This window comes from Ylistrum balloti, unplaced genomic scaffold (assembly GCF_031769215.1).
Source record: "Ylistrum balloti isolate Yb309-2 unplaced genomic scaffold, AGI_CSIRO_Ybal_v1 Utg369786, whole genome shotgun sequence".
In the NCBI taxonomy this organism is placed as follows: domain Eukaryota; kingdom Metazoa; phylum Mollusca; class Bivalvia; order Pectinida; family Pectinidae; genus Ylistrum; species Ylistrum balloti.
Genome location: NW_026781972.1, coordinates 14926 through 37792, shown reverse-complemented (window position 1 = coordinate 37792; position 22867 = coordinate 14926). Strand labels below are relative to the sequence as shown.

At 35.8% G+C, this 22867-nt stretch overlaps 2 protein-coding genes across 2 annotated transcripts in view; both read left to right on the top strand.

Moving 5' to 3' along the window:
* LOC132544248 (myosin-IIIb-like) overlaps positions 1-5001 on the top strand; it is a 52852-nt gene extending 47851 nt beyond the window's left edge. Inside the window, exons 25-30 of the mRNA XM_060207820.1 lie at positions 238-270; positions 1296-1440; positions 2518-2615; positions 2943-3090; positions 3525-3620; positions 3983-5001. Of these exons, the coding sequence (XP_060063803.1) occupies positions 238-270; positions 1296-1440; positions 2518-2615; positions 2943-3090; positions 3525-3620; positions 3983-4131 (669 nt within the window). The 3' untranslated portion in view covers positions 4132-5001. The remainder of the gene's footprint in view (positions 1-237; positions 271-1295; positions 1441-2517; positions 2616-2942; positions 3091-3524; positions 3621-3982) is intronic.
* Positions 5002-13983: 8982 nt separating this feature from the next.
* LOC132544244 (uncharacterized) lies at positions 13984-22620 on the top strand. Its single transcript, XM_060207817.1, has 3 exons — positions 13984-14441; positions 20318-20467; positions 21243-22620. Exons 1-3 carry the CDS (start codon positions 14258-14260, stop codon positions 21386-21388), a joined length of 480 nt encoding a protein of 159 aa, XP_060063800.1. The 5' UTR covers positions 13984-14257; the 3' UTR covers positions 21389-22620.
* Positions 22621-22867: the final 247 nt, after the last annotated feature.

Below are 22867 nucleotides of genomic sequence, written 5' to 3'. Positions count from 1 at the left end.
CAGGGTTTAATGTTAAGGAGAGATGACAGTTATATAGTGCAGGGTTTAATGTTAAGGAGAGATGACAGTTATATAGTGCAGGGTTTAATGTTAAGGAGAGATGACAGTTATATAGTGCAGGGTTTAATGTTAAGGAGAGATGACGGTTATATAGTGCAGGGTTTAATGTTAAGGTGAGATGACAGTTATATAGTGCAGGGTTTAATGTTAAGGAGAGATGACAGTTATATAGTGCAGGGTTTAATGTTAAGGAGAGATGACGAGATGATGGTTTTATATTGCAGGGTTTAATGTTGAGGAGAGATGACAGTTATATAGTGCAGGGTTTAATGTTAAGGTGAGATGACAGTTATATAGTGCAGGGTTTAATGTTAAGGAGAGATGACAGATGAAGGTTATATAGTGCAGGGTTTAATGTTAAGGAGAGATGACTGTTTTATATTGCAGGGTTTAATGTTTTATATTGCAGGGTTTAATGTTAAGGAGAGAGGACGAGATGATGGTTTTATATTGCAGGGTTTAATGTTAAGGAGAGATGACAGTTATATAGTGCAGGGTTTAATGTTAAGGAGAGATGACTGTTTTATATTGCAGGGTTTAATGTTAAGGAGAGAGGACAAGATGATGGTTTTATATTGCAGGGTTTAATGTTAAGGAGAGATGACTGTTTTATATTGCAGGGTTTAATGTTAAGGAGAGATGACGGTTATATAGTGCAGTTATATAGTGCAGGGTTTAATGTTAAGGAGAGATGACAGTTTTATATTGCAGGGTTTAATGTTAAGGAGAGATGACAGTTATTATATTGCAGGGTTTAATGTTAAGGAGAGATGACAGTTATGGTTTTATAGTGCAGGGTTTAATGTTGGAGAGAGGAGAGATGGTTTATATTGCAGGGTTTAATGTTAAGGTGAGAGGACGGTTATATAGTGCAGGGTTTAATGTTAAGGAGAGATGACAGTTTTATATTGCAGGGTTTAATGTTAAGGAGAGAGGACAAGATGATGGTTTTATATTGCAGGGTTTAATGTTAAGGAGAGATGACAGTTATATAGTGCAGGGTTTAATGTTAAGGAGAGATGACTGTTATATAGTGCAGGGTTTGATGTTAAGGACAGAGGACGAGATGATGGTTTTATATTGCAGGGTTTAATGTTAAGGAGAGAGGACAAGATGATGGTTTTATATTGCAGGGTTTAATGTTAAGGAGAGACAGACTGTTAAGGAGAGAGGACATAGATGATGGTTTTATATCAGGGTTTAATGTTAAGGAGAGATTTTAATTATCTCTGCAGGTTTTTGATGAACACATCAGCCTGCTCCAACATCAAAGCATTGTGGGTATCAGTTTTATAAAAGATGAGAAAGAGATCGCTGCTACGCCATGTTGGTTACTCATCATCAACGTCACTGCCTTGAGACAGCTAAAGGATCCAAATGGTGAGTTTATACTGTGGCTTAACAATGAAATTAAACAGAATCTACTGTGAACGATAGAATTAAAAATTCCCTTTGATTTTATACTGTAATTAGTAAAACATTTTCCCATAGTTATGATTGCTTTTTGATGGTATTTATAACCATGGGTCGAAGACCAAAGATGCCAGTCTGAAATAATACAGTAATGTAGTGACACTCAACAGGGATGATGATGTCCTGTAGAGGTATAAATCACACACCGTGACGGGTAGTGGTTGGTGGTGATGGGTAGGAGTTGGCGGTGACGGGTAGGAGTTGGCGGTGACGGATGATGGATAGGGGTTGGCGGTGACGGGTAGGAGTTGGTGGTGACGGGTAGGGGTTGGCGGTGACGGGTAGGAGTTGGCGGTGACGGGTAGGGGTTGGCGGTGACGGGTAGGGGTTGGCGGTGACGAGTAGGGGTTGGCGGTGACGGGTAGGGGTTGGCGGTGACGAGTAGGGGTTGGCGGTGACGAGGAGGGGTTGGTGGTGACGGGTAGGAGTTGGCGGTGACGAGTAGGGGTTGGCGGTGACGGGGAGGGGTTGGTGGTGACGGGTAGGAGTTGGCGGTGACAGATAATGGGTAGGGGTTGGCGGTGACGGATAGGAGTTGGCGGTAATGGGTAGGGTTGTCGGTGGCGGGTAGGGGTTGGCGGTGATGGGTAGGAGTTGGCGGTGACGAGTAGGGGTTGGCAGTGACGAGTAGAGGTTGGCGTTGATGGGTAGGAGTTGGCGGTGACGGATGATGGGTAGTGGTTGGCGGTGACGGGTAGGAGTTGGCAGTGACGGGTAGGAGTTGGCAGTGACAGGAAGGGGTTGGCGGTGACTGTACAGAGGATGTTTAGTCTGTGCTAGATGTGCACATACATATGTTCTTTCATACTGGTTATGTGTGATGATTCACAAGAAATATATTCTTACTCCTGGCTACATGTTGTTATGATGTTCTAATTAACTCACACATGTTATTGACAGTTACTGAAATAGTGTTAGATTCCTGACATTTCAATATTTAATTTTTGTTTTCTATTTTTTTTTTTTTTTTTTTTCTGTTTAAAGTGAAAAACCAGGTTCAACAGAAGTTGGCTGAGATGACGGTCCTTCAGGGGGAAGACGAAATGGAGGAGGAGAAGAGAAGGAAAGAAGCTGAGACCAGAGTAAGTCTTAGCTAGATACCTCTGTATCATTGTACAGCTGGGTGATAACATTGATATAGATATTTGTCAGTGAAATCCTATTTTTCATCAAAAATCAGATTTACAGTCGATCTCTAAGGTTTATTCAGGGTATTGATACAATGTTTAATTCATCCTTGTTTAATGCTTCCAATTCTGGTGAGTTTTTGATTGATATATGTTTTTATTTGTCTCTGTTGTCCACCACTGTCCACCAGCACCTCCATCCCCGTCGGCCTTACCATTCCAAGTTTCGATTCTTAGGAAAATGCTGTAAGTGATTGCGCGTATTGCTAATCTTTTTTCCAGCACAAGACAAGAGAATGGTCTAAACGTAATTTACGACAGGGTGTGAAAGGCATAGATGCCCCACTGAGGAAGACCAGATTGGATCTGCGACAGAAAGGGGAAAAAATTAACAAGCACATGGTATACAGCTGGGATGAACAAAATTTTGGTAAGATGTTTTCATGTTACATTGAGGCAGGTATAGCATTGTTAAAAAAGAATCATGACACAAAACTTACCATAACTTTATGGAGTCTCTCCTCCCTTTTCCTCTCCATGCTGTCTATTATCAGACATTAGTTTCCATAAAAAGCTGGTATCAACCAGTTATGTCTGTGTCACAGTAAAATTTTGGTTGATATGCAGAAATTTAATCCCATCTGTTCAATAAATGAATTTAAATGCATTATGAGAATAAGAATCCCTGGAAAAGAGGGACTGTTCTCTGAATCTGCCACTGCATGGGGAAGCTTTGGAAAATTCATTCTGCTCTCTCACCTAACACTTCATTGATGGGGATTAACTTCTCTATCAGATTTGAAAAGGTCACCTCCTCCTGCCTAGACGATTTGTTTTCAGAACTTGTATTTTTCTGTTTTACAGTTGGTAAGGAGAAGCTTATAAATCTCTCAGGTCTACAGGATGATTTTGACGAGGCAGAATCCATGTTTGGTGGGCCACGAAGACCAACACAACGTGGTAAATATTTCAATCATTGATCCCTTTGGTGTAGAGTTTGAAGTAAAGAAATGTGGTTTTATTTACAAACTTAGGTATAATTCTGTAACATTATCTCTGATAAACACATACAACAATGTTTTCCCTTTATGATTTTTGGTGACTGTCCAAATGAAGTGATATTAAAAGGTCACCTTAAAACAAGTGACATTATAGCATTTTAAGAAAACTTGCCATTAAGTGTGTAGTGATATTAAAAGATGTGATAATAAGAGGAACTTGCCAAAATTTACAAGGAAGTAAAAGATCTTTAGGAGGCCCATATCAGTAAAATCTAATCAAGCCTGACAATATGTTGTGTAGTGTAACATGTTTATTAACAGGTGCAGGGGGAACATTTAGCTCAAGCAGCTCCTTTTATCCAGGGAAAGCACCTGCTCGCAAAAACTGGGCCAAAATAAAAAGTGCTATAAAGGAAGAACAAGGAAAAGATGACGAGGAGGGGATTAAAGCTAAAATGGACCGATATTAAACGTGTTTTTTGTAAAATAAATCAAGTGTCTGGTGGTGATCTGTGATGTTTCAGTGGTTGATATGTAGGATACCACTATGTAAAATCATGATATGTAATAGTGATAAAATCTGACACTTACTCATGGTTATCAGTAGTAAAACTAATCGTAGTGAAGGTCATAAGGGTCACCTTCACACTTGTTAGCATAGGATATGTAGGTGTCACAACCTGTCTCGCAGCCTTTCAGAAATATATTTCTAAGTCCTAAATAAACTTTTCTGAAATTATCCAGTGTATTTTACACTACCTAAATCATATCAGTATAGGCCAATCAATTGATAGTTCATTTGTTAAAAATGCCATTTTATGAATCATTTTCACCCTTGACCAGTTGCAAAGTGACCATGATCCATTTGTCATTACTTCTAAAGTGCAGAGATAATTCAAACAACATCACATGTGACAATCACAGAACTCAAGTAAAGACAGCTTACATTTACTGACCTTCACCTGTGATCACTGCTGCTGACCTCTACTGCTGAACTTTGTTGTTGACTTATTCAGCAGACCATGACCAAATGGTCGGAGATGCTCAGAAACTGTTTTGTGTGTGTGATTCGCTACTGTAGATAATTTTTGTAAAGCAATGACTTTTCAAACTTTTTAATGAGTTGATGTTGGTTGTACAGACGGAACAAAACAATGTTGACTCATTTAATTTTTTTTTCTAAGAGATAACAGTTTTATGAGATTTAATTGACGTTGATCATGTTTATAGTGTCTTATGACTTACACTTACCTTCAAGCCATCATCAAGGTTAAAATAGCAATAATTTATAATTGTGTTTTCTGACTTTTTACAACAAAATGCAGTGTCAATATCATTAAAGCAGGTTTTGTAATGATATTTCACTTTGTAATTATATTTCACTAATTCGTTTTAATTAATTAATTTATAAACAATAAATGTAATATGGAATATCATAACCCGGAATTGATTTAAAAATTAATATCAAGTCATGATTACAAAATATTTCATTTTTAGCAATTGTATGATTTGTTGATTCAGATAGAATTTGTCTTCCACTGACAAAGAGAATTCATGTGATGATTAATTACATATAACTGGTGTAGGTGTACATTTGTCCTTACCTCATAACCTGGTGCTGTATATGGAATGCTTGCCAATATATTCCAAACCTCTTATAACAGTACAGAAGAAAAGATGACATTATATTTGGATTGCTATATATGGTATGACATTCATGGTGTTATGAATGTAACATTTAAAAGTAACCTCCATACACATCTAATAGATATTGTTTTAACCACTGTTGACATAGGTAACTATTGATAATGTTTGTCAACTGGCACAAATGTTATACTTTACAATATTTTTTCCATTTGTACAAATACCTATTATAGGAATTTTACATGTTCATGAAATTTTCCCTATGATTGTGAAGGATTGAAAATTTGAAACATTGAAATCACAGAATATATTACTGACTCAATTACAATATAGATAAAAACCAATTGATTCTGTTGTTGCTATCAATCAACGGATCATGAATATTTGATATAGTGAAAATAACATCATTAGATTATTATTCAAAATGCATTAATTTAACTATTATAAAAATGATTTGTTTTACGAATTACAGTTAAAATATTGCTTAGTAAAACAATTTGAAGTTTTTCAATGATAATGATGAAATTTTGTCAAAATGTTATTTGAATCATTTACAATGAATGTTATCAGTCAGTTACACAATGTTAAGAAATGAATACAATGACAATGAAAAATTGTATTGAAATAATTGTTAGCAAATATCATAAACCTGAAGAAAAAACCAATCTGGTGGATAGCTTTATAGAAAAAAGCAATTGTAGATCTCATCATCTGAAAAGTATTAATGTATTCATACATACTTTAGTCCAGTTTAATTTTATTGCATAATCACTTGTTGGCAAATTTGTGCAAAGAGAAATACATGTATGCACAGTAACTATTGTATAAGTAGGAAAATTCACTGCAATTAGAGCAGTCATATTCCAGCACAATACCTTCAGCATGAAAATATCTCTCAAATATGTAAGATTACACTACTCAAATGTTTGTAATAAGTTAAAAAGTATTTCCAGAACATTAATATCTTCTTCTACATAATCAATAATTTTATCAACATGCTTTTTGTATTGTGATTTATTTCCACCTAGGTTATACCAATGTATATTTTTTATCATTTTTATCTCCCCTGTTTTCCATTTTATCTCTCCTGTTTAACATTATTATCTTTATTGTTTAACATTATTATCTCCCCTGTTTATCATTATTATCTCCCCTGTTTAACATTTTTATCTCCCCTTTTTAACATTGTTATTTCCTCTGTTTAACATTATTTTCTCACTTGTTTAACAATATTATCTCCCCTGTTTATCATTATTATCTCCCCTGTTTAACATTATTATCTCCCCTTTTTAACATTGTTATTTCCTCTGTTTAACATTATTTTCTCACTTGTTTAACAATATTATCTCCCCAGTTTAACATTATTATTTCCCCTTGAGTACTATTTCTATCATGATATAAAAGGATACATAATTAAAGGCAAGTGATTGTTCTATTTTGCATTTATTTTATGACCTGACATTCCATTTCTAAGAATTGAATTCTTGAGCAACGTTACCAGTCCAATTTTAGTGTAATGATACAAATATATTTTTTTCTATTTTAATCTACTATTGTATTTTAATTAATATACATTTTTGTGGGTTTATTTTTATGTACAAAGGGAAATATACTCACAGTGTGTTTTTCTGAACAGTACATTTTTATATCATTTACACATTACATAATTGTGATAGTTTTTTGTGATATACACGTGTCTATTCTACTGTTGATTGCCATTGAGATACAGTAAATTAATCGTTGTCATTCATGTAAGTGAAATTTGTTGTTGGAGTTTCTTAACTATTGCTGAAAGTTGTTTTTATTCCGTCTGAAATTTTCACAATTTGATTAATTTCCAGGGCACTGTTAATCCTGGAACTTGTATGTCTAGCATTAATAAAATTAGTTCAGATAGAATTATTGAGCTTTATTTTCCATAAAATCAAGTACCCATGAAAAACTGATTTTTGGGAATAACCAAGAAAAATTAAGCTCTGTAAAAATATGTATTTGCAGCTGAAACCATATCACCCTTGTTGTATATTCCATGTTATTTTAGACGATTGTATTGCAGGATTGCAGATTGTTACTAGTTCATTTTATTTCAATATGTGTTCACCGGAAATAAACTAACAAACCATTGTTGATATTTTGTTGATTTATTTATTGAAGTGCCAGAACGATATTCAGGAATTTTGTTTGATAATCATTTATAGACTAAACATGGATGTGGGATATTCAACTTTATCACTTACAAAACCTTCTTCAAATTCTAGACATTAAAAGTGTAAATAATGTTGTTAAATGTTAAAAGGTATGGATAGATATGAACACTAATCCTCTACTGTTATCAGATCTGCTATTCTAAGGTAAGGATATTTTGGAACACTAATCCTAGAAATAGATATCTGTTCAGTGTTACCGTGTACGTCTGAATGTAGATATCGGTTCAGTGTTACCGTGTACGTCTGAATATAGATATCGATTCACTGTTACCGTGTACGTCTGAAGGTAGATATCGGTTCACTGTTACCGTGTACGTCTGAAGGTAGGTATCGGTTCATTGTTTCCGTGTACGTCTAAAGGTAGACATCGGTTCAGTGTAACCATGTACGTCTGAAGGTAGATATCGGTTCACTGTTACCGTGTACGTCTGAAGGTAGATATCGGTTCAGTTTTGCCATGTACGTCTGAAGATAGATATCGGTTCAGTGTTACCATGTACGTCTGAAGGTAGATATCAGTTCAGTGTTACCGTGTACGTCTGAAGGTAGATATCGGTTCAGTGTTACCATGTACGTCTGAAGGTAGATATCGGTTCAGTGTTACCATGTACGTCTGAAGGTAGATATCGGTTCAGTTTTACCATGTACGTCTGAAGGTAGATATCGGTTCAGTTTTTCCGTGTACGTCTGAAGGTAGATATCGGTTCAGTGTTACCATGTACGTCTGAAGATAGATATCGGTTCAATGTTACCATGTACGTCTGAAGATAGATATTGGTTTAGTGTTACCGTGTACGTCTGAAGGTAGATATCGGTTCAGTGTTACCGTGTACGTCTGAAGGTAGATATCGGTTCACTGTCTTTGTGTACGTCTGAAGAAAGATTTCGGTTCACTGTTTCCGTGTACGTCTGAAGGTAGATATCGGTTCAGTTTTACCATGTACGTCTGAAGGTAGATATCGGTTCAGTGTTACCGTGTACGTCTGAAGGTAGATATCGGTTCAGTGTTTCCGTGTACGTCTGAAGGTAGATATCGGTTCTGTTTTACCATGTACGTCTGAAGGTAGATATCGGTTCAGTTTTACCATGTACGTCTGAAGGTAGATATCGGTTCAGTTTTTCCGTGTACGTCTGAAGGTAGATATCGGTTCAGTTTTACCATGTACGTCTGAAGGTAGATATCGGTTCAGTGTTACCATGTACGTCTGAAGATAGATATTGGTTTAGTGTTACCGTGTACGTCTGAAGGTAGATATCGGTTCAGTGTTACCGTGTACGTCTGAAGGTAGATATCGGTTCACTGTCTTTGTGTACGTCTGAAGAAAGATTTCGGTTCAGTGTTTCCGTGTACGTCTGAAGGTAGATATCGGTTCAGTTTTACCATGTACGTCTGAAGGTAGATATCGGTTCAGTGTTACCGTGTACGTCTGAAGGTAGATATCGGTTCAGTGTTTCCGTGTACGTCTGAAGGTAGATATCGGTTCTGTTTTACCATGTACGTCTGAAGGTAGATATCGGTTCAGTGTTACCGTGTACGTCTGAAGATAGATATCGTTTCAGTGTTACCATGTACGTCTGAAAGTAGATATCGGTTCACTGTTTTCGTGTACGTCTGAAGGTAGATATCGGTTCAGTGTTACCGTGCACGTCTGAAGGTAGATATCGGTTCAGTGTTTCCGTGTACGTCTGAAGGTAGATATCGGTTCTGTTTTACCATGTACGTCTGAAGATAGATATCGGTTCAGTGTTACCGTGTATGTCTGAAGGAAGATATCGGTTCAGTGTTTCCGTGTACGTCTGAAGAAAGATATCGGTTCTGTTTTACCATGTACGTCTGAAGGTAGATATCGGTTCAGTGTTACCGTGTACGTCTGAAGATAGATATCGTTTCAGTGTTACCATGTACGTCTGAAAGTAGATATCGGTTCAGTGTTTCCGTGTACGTCTGAAGGTAGATATCGGTTCAGTGTTACCGTGCACGTCTGAAGGTAGATATCGGTTCAGTGTTTCCGTGTACGTCTGAAGGTAGATATCGGTTCTGTTTTACCATGTACGTCTGAAGATAGAAATCGGTTCAGTGTTACCGTGTATGTCTGAAGGAAGATATCGGTTCAGTGTTACCATGTACGTCTGAAGGAAGATATCGGTTCAGTGTTACCGTGAATGTGTTAAGGTAGATATCGGTTCACTGTTACCATGTACGTCTGAAGGTAGATATCGGTTCACTGTTACCGTGTACGTCTGAAGGAAGATATCGGTTCAGTGTTACCGTGAATGTGTTAAGGTAGATATCGGTTCACTGTTACCGTGCACATCTGAAGGTAGATATCGGTTCAGTGTTACCGTGTACGTCTGAAGGTAGATATCGGTTCAGTGTTACCGTGTACGTCTGAAGGTAGATATCGGTTCAGTGTTACCATGTACGTCTGAAGATAGATATCGGTTTAGTGTTACCATGTACGTCTGGAGATAGATATCGGTTCAGTGTTACCGTGTATGTCTGAAGCTAGATATCGTTTCAGTGTTACCATGTACGTCTGAAGATAGATATCGGTTCAGTGTTACCGTGTACGTCTGAAGGTAGATATCGGTTAAGTGTTACCGTGTACGTCTGAAGATAGATATCGTTTCAGTGTTACCATCTACGTCTGAAGATAGATATCGGTTCAGTGTTACCGTGTACGTCTGAAGATAGATATCGTTTCAGTGTTACCGTGTACGTCTGAAGGTAGATATCGGTTCAGTGTTACCGTGTACGTCTAAAGGTAGATATCGGTTCACTGTTTTCGTGTACGTCTGAAGGTAGATATCGGTTCATTTTACCATGTACTTCTGAAGGTAAATATCGGTTCAGTGTTTCCGTGTACGTCTGAAGGTTGATATCGGTTCAGTGTTACCGTGAATGTGTTAAGGTAGATATCGGTTCACTGTTTTCGTGTACGTCTGAAGGTAGATATCGGTTCATTTTACCATGTACTTCTGAAGGTAAATATCGGTTCAGTGTTTCCGTGTACGTCTGAAGATAGATATCGGTTCAGTGTTACCGTGTACGTCTGAAGATAGATATCGTTTCAGTGTTACCGTGTACGTCTGAAGGTAGATATCGGTTCAGTGTTACCGTGTACGTCTAAAGGTAGATATCGGTTCACTGTTTTCGTGTACGTCTGAAGGTAGATATCGGTTCATTTTACCATGTACTTCTGAAGGTAAATATCAGTTCAGTGTTACCGTGTACGTCTGAAGGTAGATATCGGTTAAGTGTTACCGTGTACGTCTGAAGGTAGATATCGGTTCAGTGTTACCATGTACGTCTGAAGGTAGATATCGGTTCAGTTTTACCATGTACGTCTGAAGGTAGATATCGGTTCAGTTTTACCATGTACGTCTGAAGGTAGATATCGGTTCAGTGTTACCGTGTACGTCTGAAGGTAGATATCGGTTCAGTGTTACCATGTACGTCTGAAGGAAGATATCGGTTCAGTGTTACCGTGTACGTCTGAAGGTAGATATCGGTTCAGTGTTTCCGTGTACGTCTGAAGGTAGATATCGGTTCTGTTTTACCATGTACGTCTGAAGGTAGATATCGGTTCAGTTTTACCATGTACGTCTGAATGTAGATATCGGTTCAGTTTTACCATGTACGTCTGAATGTAGATATCGGTTCAGTTTTACCGTGTACGTCTGAAGGTAGATATCGGTTCTGTTTTACCATGTACGTCTGAAGGTAGATATCGGTTCAGTGTTTCCGTGTACGTCTGAAGGTAGATATCGGTTCTGTTTTACCATGTACGTCTGAAGGTAGATATCGGTTCAGTGTTTCCGTGTACGTCTGAAGGTAGATATCGGTTAAGTGTTACCGTGTACGTCTGACGATAGATATCGTTTCAGTGTTACCATCTACGTCTGAAGATAGATATCGGTTCAGTGTTACCGTGTACGTCTGAAGATAGATATCGTTTCAGTGTTACCGTGTACGTCTGAAGGTAGATATCGGTTCAGTGTTACCGTGTACGTCTAAAGGTAGATATCGGTTCACTGTTTTCGTGTACGTCTGAAGGTAGATATCGGTTCATTTTACCATGTACTTCTGAAGGTAAATATCGGTTCAGTGTTTCCGTGTACGTCTGAAGGTAGATATCGGTTCAGTGTTACCATGTACGTCTGAAGGTAGATATCGGTTCAGTGTTTCCGTGTACGTCTGAAGGTAGATATCGGTTCAATTTTACCATGTACGTCTGAAGGAAGATATCGGTTCAGTTTTACCATGTACGTCTGAAGGTAGATATCGGTTCAGTGTTACCGTGTACGTCTGGAGATAGATATCGTTTGTTACCGTGTACGTCTGGAGAGTAGTCCTGTATATAAGGTAGACCATTTTACATATTTCGATGACTCGCAAACTTATGACCAATTCTAAAACTACCCTCAACATCTAAATACAAAGAACAATTCAGAAGTCATGCAAACAGAAATAAGAAATGAGAGTTCTCTGGAAGGCCTAGGAAAAAATGTATCTGTTCTAGCTGTTAAATGGCGTTATGATGATTTTTTGAACATCAAAAGCATATACTTTTCATAGGAATGACCGACGCGGTCTCATTTGGTCTGTGTTTTGGGTTTGTGATGTCATCAACAAACTTTACATGTAGATATCGATCAGTTTCTAGGACGAAATGAAGGTATTTTTAAAAAACCTGCTCTGAATGTTGACATCAAAACTGAAAGAAAAATTCAAAGTATTGCTAAATATCTCTTGATCGCCTACCAATTAAGGATGAACCTAATTGCAAATGTTAGCTTCATGTATCTTTTCACATTCTGATACATACATTACACATCCAACCTTACCATCACCAGTAAATATACACAGAATTTTGTATGTAATGATAATAAATGAGTGTCACAAAAAGGATGACTCGAAAAAGTACTGTCACAAGTATATCATTGCCACTGGCGAGTGTGGGTTAACCCTGATCGTGACCTGTGACCTTTGACCTCACCAGACGATGCATATCTTGAATGAACCTTGACGCTTAGTCTACGTGTTGTAATAAACATGTGTAATCTGCATCATCTCGCTACCGATAGGCCTTCACTAAACAGTGGTATATATATGTTACAGTAAGATAGTGAAATCAGGGATTTCGTGAGGTCACTAAAACGTTCAGTGAATTCGTGAAATCCGTAATTCACTTAGTAATTGCACGAAATCACTAAAATCTTTAGGGGTTTCCTGTCATTACTGAAAAAAGAAGTGTTGTATTACTCAATTTTACTGGACCCTTTCACTGAATATTCCTGATTTCACAATCTTGCTGTAATATACATATACACTTCTGTACATCCGACGTAACTGTAATTAACAGCCAAGGCTTATTTCACTGAATATTCCTGATTTCACGATCTTGCTGTAATATATACACTTCTGTACATCCGACGTAACTGTAATTAATAGCCAAGGCTTATTTCACTGAATATTCCTGATTTCACGATCTTGCTGTAATATATACACTTCTGTACATCCGACGTAACTGTAATTAACAGCCAAGGCTTATTTCATGTTAATCATTATTTTGATACTTTTAAATCGCGTTTTAAATTCACTTATATGTTTTTTTTCTTGTAATTTTCATAGGTTAATACAAAACGTGGGGCTCTGTTCAAAACCTGACATATCTTATTAGATTTAAACATTAAGTAGCAAACCAGGCTGATAACATGATGTCTAGCATTCATATACAAAGAAATAAATCGACACAACTACATATCATAATTATTAATTAAAGTTTGCGAAATTAAATTTCATAGATAAATTTTAAAAATCTTCCTTCCCAAGTAAGAAAACAAAAGATGAAAGAGAAGAATTTAGAAAATAAACAAACGTTTTTTGTTGTTGTTCATTTCTCACTGAGGAAAATACATATGACATACTGTATACCTCTTTCCATGTTCTCTTAGTTATATACATTTGGTCATGGCAAATGTTCCATCACGCTTTCCCTTCCGGAACACTTGATCCTGTTCTCTTCATATTTTCCCCTCTTAATTTGATATAGATTTGTACATTATATATGACCTTGAAATATCTCTCGATCACTTTATGAGCCATCAAATTTATCCACTGATTTTATTAACTACACTTTCATCAGTTTTCATTAAATGGATGATCAGTGATAGACGAAGAGCGCGTGACATACTACAGTACAACAAAATACTGACGAAGAGCGCGTGACATACTTCAGCACAACAAAATACTGACGAAGAGCGCGTGACATACTTCAGCACAACAAAATACTGACGAAGAGCGCGTGACATACTTCAGCACAACAAAATACTGACGAAGAGCGCGTGACATACTTCAGCACAACAAAATACTGCTGACTGGTCGACCATAGTTTACACTCTGCCCATAGCCTAGTGAAGCTGCGGCTGCTGGGAGAGAGAAACAGTTTTAGGGGTCGTGTTACTAAATATAGAAAGGGAAATTCGACATAGCCAGTCGTGTGTTGATGGCAAACCATAACATATACTTTCTAGCGCCCCCACACTAAAACGACATGTGGGCAACCATTTTATACCACAGGCACGTGCTAGCTCCTTGTTGATGAAAGTGAACACAGAAGATATCGTATCTTCTCAAATAAATTGAAACGGAAGCCATCGCCAGCCTGACAGGAAATTGCTGTAAACAAAACATAAGAAGGATGGGATATTTTTGTTAAAACAAAAAATAGCCGAATACGATATGGCGGGGCTTAAGGCAGCCCCTATCCTCGTGAAAGTTTTCTTTTTGTGTTTGACGGCTGGATTTTGGTTTCATCTGATAGGGTTTGCGACTTCTTATTGGTCTCACAGTAAGTTCGTAACTGTGGGACTTTGGAAGGCCTGTTACCGTGGTTACGAGTGTACCAAGACCACTTACACTACAAGTAAGTATGTTTAGACTAAATATTTTTTCTGAAAACAAATAGATACCATGTGCTGTAGGCATTAAGTTCTCAACATGTTGTATATATGTAAGTCATAATGTACGTAATTTGTACCGTGTTTTACCAAATGTTGATATCGTGTTGTTGAATTTGATAAGTTTATGTATATATATAACAAATGATATATGTAACATCATTTTTGGTTTCTTGGCTTCCAGCTGAAGCCGGTGTGTATACTGTCTCGCCAGCAGCACCATAACATGTTGATTTTATTGAAGGACGGGTTGCCCGTTATGCGCTCAGTTATAAAGGGTGTGTAATTTTATTTTTAGTTCGCCATACCTACGTTCTAGACGCTGTAATGTTTGTTAGTGGTTGAAGTCAGTGCAAAGATATAAACTTTCCAACAAGTGTCTTCATCACGCTGACTACGCTAGAAACATCCCACTCTAATAAGATTTAATCCTTCTACCGATTTACAAAATGTCACAACTATATTTTGTGACTATGATTTAGAAATTCTCCCCTGTCTGGAATTTATGAATAAGCTCTAATATATAGTTACTTTGTACGGAATTGATATTGTCCGATGATAAACTAATTACTTGAAAATTACTTTCACACAAAAAGGCAGTCAGCAGGATTTAAAAAAAATCCCTAAAATTTGGAAACAAGCAGATATTAATAAAAAAAACCTTTTCTAGAAATAATCATGTAGTTTCTTACATAAATAAAGCTGTATTTACAAACTATTAAAGAAAATCGAGTTTATGGGAAGATATGTACCCAATGAATTAGGTGTTATGTGTTACGGAATTACCATTCCTCATCGTAAGTGGTATTTGTGTGTATGCATATTAAATTCATTAATATTAGTTAAATGACAACGAGCTCTGTTGTTTATTACGGCCGATTGAATATGTAAATAAACAAATTTTGGACATGTTGCGTTTTTGCTACATTGTATCTGGTGCTATACAACTGCTATTCTACATGAAGAAAACTAGGGAAGGTCATTATGTCTGTACATGTAGATACCGTAGGAGTGCCCGAGAAAACAACGGTTAATTACATGTATATCAGTATACCCGCACGTGCAAAATACCGATTCTCACTCACTTAACAGGAGAGCTCAGAATAATTTTGTTTTTTGATCATTCAACAAACCTGGATAAACCAAAAGATGACAGTTGTCTAAATTTTGTCCAAATCTCTTCATGAGAATCTCAGGATTCACTCGATTTTCCTTTCACTTTACAGGAATCATTTAATATATGACAAGGAAAGAAACAAAATCTCCTTTCCACGGCGAATACTGGAAAAAACTGATATCTATCGGAAAAAAATCACAAATTAGATTTTTCAGGCAATTTGGAATTAATTACTAACTCGAAACCACAAATATAAAGACAAATACTTGACGGCTGTACACTGTATCTCGTCCTCTACTTACGAACACCAAAACCTCTTAAAGATAACACTTCAAACTCTCTTTTAGCCCAGTCAGTACCGTCATGTCTACTACCACCTGCTGTGTTTTGTCTATCTCAGTGTTCTAATATTGTTATGTTCCTGTTATTTGATGTAGCAGTCAACTTGTATTAAAATGAGTAGGCTCTTTTGAAAAGTTTCTGTATATCAAGATGCCAGTTCAGTGTTTGGAAACGTTTTACCCCCAAAGTATCGATCCGTTTTAATGACATTTCAAATAAATTAAATGATAAATTATTATAAGATTATATTTCATTTCTCGTCACGTAGCATCGGCAGTAACATCACACACGTAATTAAAATTAGATATGGAAACAAGTTTTACAACTTGCATAAATACATCTCCAGTTAGAGAAAACGCAATCGAAATTAAGGACAAAAGCTAACCTAATATGAGAGAAGAAAAAACCCAGTGATACTCATAGTGTATTGTCTATAGGGGTAGAAGAGGGAGACAGGGGGACTGGATCGCTCAGATATACCATAAAACAATTTTAAAATATATATTAACAGTATATATATATAATTCAGGGTAGATTAAAGACATGGACATGCGTTTATTGAGAGAGAATAAAGAACGCTCATTCAAATCTTTTCGGTCTGAGGATGAAATTTTTTGCGTACATGAATTTCATCCTCAGATAAAAGAGATTTGAATGATAATGCTTATTGAACTCTTTAATACCTGCTCTAAAACCGACTAACATTCCAGTTGCACTTGAATAAGCAGTACGTACACATTTGAGGTTACTTGACCTATGACCTATGACCTATGCAGAACGATAAAGTAGGCCAATATATCACAAACGGATCAGAATTTTTCAGATAGCAGGTGCCTGATTAATCTTGACGTCAGACTGGCAAGATGCCGCATATTAAAAAAGAAATTTGTTTTGATATAAAAAAAGTACCCCTGCAGGGAGTTGGATGATTGTGGTTATATGTGTCTGTTCCTTAGTGTTTACTTATGTATTGCATGTGAATTGACGTAATGTCAATAAGAAAGAAACAGTTCATACCATGTTATTCATCTTGTCATGAAATCTCCTGTGAGTATGATAAATGCATTAGTTAAAACTATTGAGTTTGAATACTTGTATTATTAGACATGCTAATTATACTCAATTTTGTCTAAAAAGAAAACAAATTTTCTGGTTTTAGTCTTTGAACATTTTCTATGTTAAATATCAAAACACGAATTGCGTTATTTTCTCCTCCATTTTTCCGTTACGTATTTCAACAATATGAAAACAATGTCATTTCAGGGATAGAGACTCTAATGTTTAAAGCAAATCTATCTTTTATACTTAATTCGTTCATACATTCTTTGGAGAACTCTTAGAACGTTGAATTTTATCGAGTGTTACCAAAATGTGACCAGTTGTATTGATTGTAACGAAAATGTGACCAGTTTAATTAATTGTTACCAAAATGTGACCAGTTTTATTGTGTGTTACCAAAATCTGACCAGTTTTATTGTGTGTTACCAAAATGTGACCAGTTTTATTGTAACCAACATGTGACCAGTTTTATTAATTGTTACCAAAATGTGACCAGTTTTATTGTGTGTTACCAAAATGTGACCAGTTTTATTGTAACCAACATGTGACCAGTTTTATTAATTGTTACCAAAATGTGACCAGTTTTATTGTAACCAACATGTGACCAGTTTTATTTATTGTTACCAAAATGTGACCAGTTTTATTGTGTGTTACCAAAATGTGACCAGTTTTATTAATTGTTATCAAAATGTGACCAGTTTTATTTATTGTTACCAAAATGTGACCAGTTTTATTTATTGTTACCAAAATGTGACCAGTTTTATTTATTGTTACCAAAATGTGACCAGTTTTATTTATTGTTACCAACATGTGACCAGTTTTATTAATTGTTACCAAAATGTGACCAGTTTTATTAATTGTTATCAAAATGTGACCAGTTTTATTTATTGTTACCAAAATGTGACCAGTTTTATTGTTACCAACATGTGACCAGTTTTATTGTGTGTTACCAAATAAAAATGTGGATAGCACGAAGAAAAACAAGCTAAGTAGCCGGTGCCTGGCCAGGAAGATATCGACTAAATAAACTGGAAACAAAGTAGAAATCGACATAACGAAGCACAACACAAAATCCGTCAGCTTTTTTGGGGTTGCTGACAAAGTCTCTGTATGAAACCACTAACAAGAGTAATATGGGTCATAGTATATTGTCAGTCATCCTTTGTGAGAGAGACGTTTAAATGAATATTTAGTTAAAGCTAACGGGGCCGTTAAAACTGAAATGTTTACAACGTTGTTCTGTTTTTATTTACGTATTTAAACACATATATACACACTTGGCATGCATACTTGTCTGCTTCAGGGTCTGTTTTATTTAGCATGTGATAAACGTGCGCATTAGTTCCAGGCAACATATGACGTATTTATATAGGTTATGGCAAACCTCCATATTTTTTCATGTTATGAAAGTAGTTGAATTTTTTCCCTTTCAGCTTGATATGAGACTAAATATTCCGTGCCACCGTGATAAGACATACTATGAAAATACATTTTGCATATCTGGACATCGATTGCTTTTAAGAATTACAACTACTGTAAAACTTACCAACGCTATATCGTGTGGGAGTTATAATGTCTTTATATAAGGACAAAAGCTTTGTAAGGGAATGAGCTAGAGGATTCTTCAAAAATTCATAATTTGGAAGTATAAGCCTTGATTGTCTCTTTCTAAATATTATCATAATTAGAAAAACCTGTTTCATGTGTATTTAGAATTCGTGTTCTTCTTTAGGACACTTGACGTATTGAATATGAAAAAGATGGTGTTTTATTCTGTATTTTGGGGTAACTTTTTACTTATCATAGACAAAAGTCTTGTTTTATGGCCTTTTTCTGTGCATGTGTATTTGACCTTGATTTTATATGTACTTTTCAAACGTCTGTATGTAAATGTTTCGTTTGTTCATACTTTACCACTAGTTTCATCGATTTTGAGTGTGAAGTACAATTTTTGTTGACATGCAAGTATTTTCTTGATCTGGACTCGATTTTTGATGTTGCTATAACCTTTTCTATCTTTCCGTTGTCCAGGGTATGTATCAGTCTTGCTGCAGCATGTCATCACGTGCATAGAAAAGTGGTTATGAATGGGTTATAAATATCAGCATTCACGAAATAGCTATGTGTGATTTTCCCTGTTATAAAGGCTGAAACATTTGATAAACATCTGGTATTTGACACACGCCCAATTAATCACTAACGCAGTTAGCAAGTCTGGTCAATGTTACGTCATTAGAAAGGCTGTGTTTGCGGGACCACCGGCACACAGATATGTAAGGTGGTGAAGACTGTTACAGTATTTGTTATCTCCCAGGATAAAAACTCCTTAAAGCTTAAAAAAACAATATACACAATATCTTAATCAGTAGTACATTACTAAATGAATTTAGTACTGGGCTGTTTATTGGTTACCGTGAGATGAAATACCAGAGAGTTTGACTCAAAAACATGTCAGATTAAATTCGGGTTAAATTTGTTTTTGATGACAGAATATCATAGCCAGGTGTTTAAAACTGGTATAGTTCGGAAACTTTGTCATCTGTTTCAGTACTAGGTGTCGTATGAATAAATCACATTTAACAATCATTTTTAGAGGACTAAGGCACTCGGGTCTCTTCTAGTTTTATACATATTTTATTGCCAAATGTACGAGCAAAAGGATTAGACACAAGTTATTTCAACTTACGAGGTCTTCTCCTTATAAATAAATGTACACTAAGAAAACACCACGTGATGGCATATAAATATACAAATCAAAGTGAATGATTAACATATAGTACAATGTTTCCCACTTGTATGAAATTTACCCGAATCTCTCAGATCGCTCAACATATTGCTGCACAGCGTTGCATATTCCTATATTTTTTAAATTGTCAATATCGGGAGAGCCATATAGTAGTAAGTTAAGACTGGGGGCAAGATGCATATCAACTACTTGGATTTTGTTAAAGCATGAGGTTCCTCAGGGGGTCAAAGTTCGGAGAGTGCAGCAAGAAGTGGTCAGCATCCTCCCAGGGACTACCACACGAACAGGAGTGGTCAAGTCTCTAACAGAAGTAGCAGGGATGATACGACTTTCTGTTAAACAGTTATAGAGGTTTCCTCTCGGCACAGTTACTTCAAATTCCCTGATTAGGATTAAAAAGTTCAGTTGTATTTGTGAATTTCAGTTGTTTTTTTTATGATCCAGAATTTCTGCTCCAAAGATATAATTATAGGTACTATGTATATTATCTAAATGTTACAGGTTACTTTGAAATGACCCAGGCTTTTTAATTATCGATTCTAACTGGATGAATCACATATAATATTTAAATGTTACAGGTTACTTTGAAGCGACCCAGGCGTTTGAGTCCCTGGCGTTAGTAGCCGGATTCATTGGCCTTCTCCTGCTCATCTTTTATATTTTCATCAACCAATCGCCTTACAACATCTCCTTATACATCGCCAGTCTCGTCGGCGTGGCGTTTGCAGGTAACAAATAAGATGCTGGAAGGAATCAATATAGAGATACAATGATTTTTATAGATAAAAGGATCTGCTGAAAAATGGCTGACCGGGCATTAACAATGTATGACAGTTGAATAAATTCGTCAACATTCTAAAAACGTACATCCAGCATTTATTGATTTGAGTCCGGTTCAAGTATCACAAAATATTGTTTGAATTTGAGATTCATGATTTTGTTATGTTTTGGTTATAAAACATTAATAAAGCTCGTTTATTAAGCATTTCTTTTTACGTGAGCGGTTTTGAAGCATTACATGTCCTTATAACAATTTTCAATTCATATTAGTATCAAGTTTGTAGGTCAGGGGACGTAACCATGTTGAAGAATTTTTAATTTACAAATCACAGAAAACTGGTATATTGATATTCGCGACATGTGGTCAAAATATACATCGGATATCATGCTCCATTTTCTATCAGGTATATGAAATGGCAATACGGATTTACAAAAATCTGTATACAACCATGTCGTTTTATTGATTTTTAATGATCGTCTGACATACGGTTTCAAACCGACTCGTTTATAAATGGCCAACAGTTCAAGACATCAAATATATCAGCAATGAATACATTAAATGTAAATCTATGCAGTCTTTCAATTAAATATTTCCTCAAAAAAGGAAAACATATGTAGACGTCTAAAATTATCTGATTTTCATAAAATATTAAGAATTACTACTAATACCTATCGGCTATTGGTTTTCTTAACACATCATAATATTGTTTTTCTTTGTTCCAGCTTGCTGTGCAATACTTGGTGTTATCATTTACGGATGTAAAACGTCACTTCCGCTGTCATGGTCGTATGCTTTGGCTGTGGTCGGTGGAATACTATATGGAATTTCAGCCATTCTTATGGCTGTGCATCTCCTTCAAAAGTGTTGATATGGAAATAAGACATGACTATTTGTCTTCCAAGTGTTGAAAAGTGCTTTAATCATGTGATTTAGTCCTGCAATAGTGGCCTCGTAACAATCAAAGGCGATGCAGCGGTCGTGGATACTAATTTCCGGTGAAATGTGGGCGCTGTTTATTCTTCGTTGCGTTTTAGCTGTGACCGCATTGATAGCCTATAGCATGGCATTCTGAAATGTGATTATGTGAAAAATATATGTGTATTTATTTTTAAAAAAATTGTATGTATATACAGAATGCTTCAGTATATGACCAGTTGAAATACTTTAATTACTGATATATTCTGAAACAATTTTTTTCATATGTATATTGTAATGTGATTTGGTTTCAAACGAAAAATAAGACTTACTTTTCTCAGTAATTGGCGCCTGGCTGATCTTTATATTGGAACAAACTGGAATATCCATAAAAAAGACGCCCGATCAGGAGATTTAGAGGTGTTAACGCCCGATCGAAGTGTCTAATACAGGACGTCGGTGTGTGCCCGAAATATTAAGATTAAGATGTAAAAATTGTTTATACATATACTGCATAATTATTGTTTTCAAAGGGGCTTCATTTCACTACCATTTTTGTTGTCCTTTTAACTCATGAATGAATTTAATAATTAATAAACGTTTACAAATATGATATCGTTTAAAATCATTAAGTGCATTCTCCACGAAATTAATTGCCAAGTAAAAAAGTGATATTTTGAAACACCATGAAATTAGAGTTTCAAGAAAATATATTCGTTCATAGTATCTAGAAATTTTTTTGACAATAAAATTATGAATATTATAAAAAAAAATGTTACAAACACATATTTCAGTAAGGATTTTCTCTTCTTTTTCCGGATTTGGACCCATGTACGACAACTCTTAAAAGCATTACAACTCAAAGTTGTAGAAAGGACAAATATTTTCTGTAAGCAGACAGTGTTATCTCCCTTTTATCGAAGTTACGACATCACATAAGCAGTTAGAAACAACATTCAACGAAATCTTCAACATTTAAAACTGTATTCGAAGGACAAGTAAGAGGACAAGTGTGATTCCTGCAGTTGTTTTAAACAACATGAAATTAATTTGAAATATCTCACAATATTCCACGTTTAAATGCACTTAATGGAATGTCTTGATGAATATATTGTAAATGAGACGGATGCATTTAAAAAAAAAGGCATCACAGTTCTTATACTATAAAATCATAGGTGAATCATACCGGCGGCTTTTAAAGTGTTATTTGTTAGTATCATAAACATACTGATGTATTTATCTTTTTGAGCCATATACAATTATATAAGTCGATTTATAAAATATATTTACTAACAATTTTTTTTTATCGCTGGTAATTGTGTTCGCTGGTGTAGTTGGTATCCCGCTTTCTGCCTATTCTATCTAATCAAGTTGCTTCTTATATCACTGACGTGTGGGGATGTTATTTCCTCGCTTGTCCATCTTTTGTACA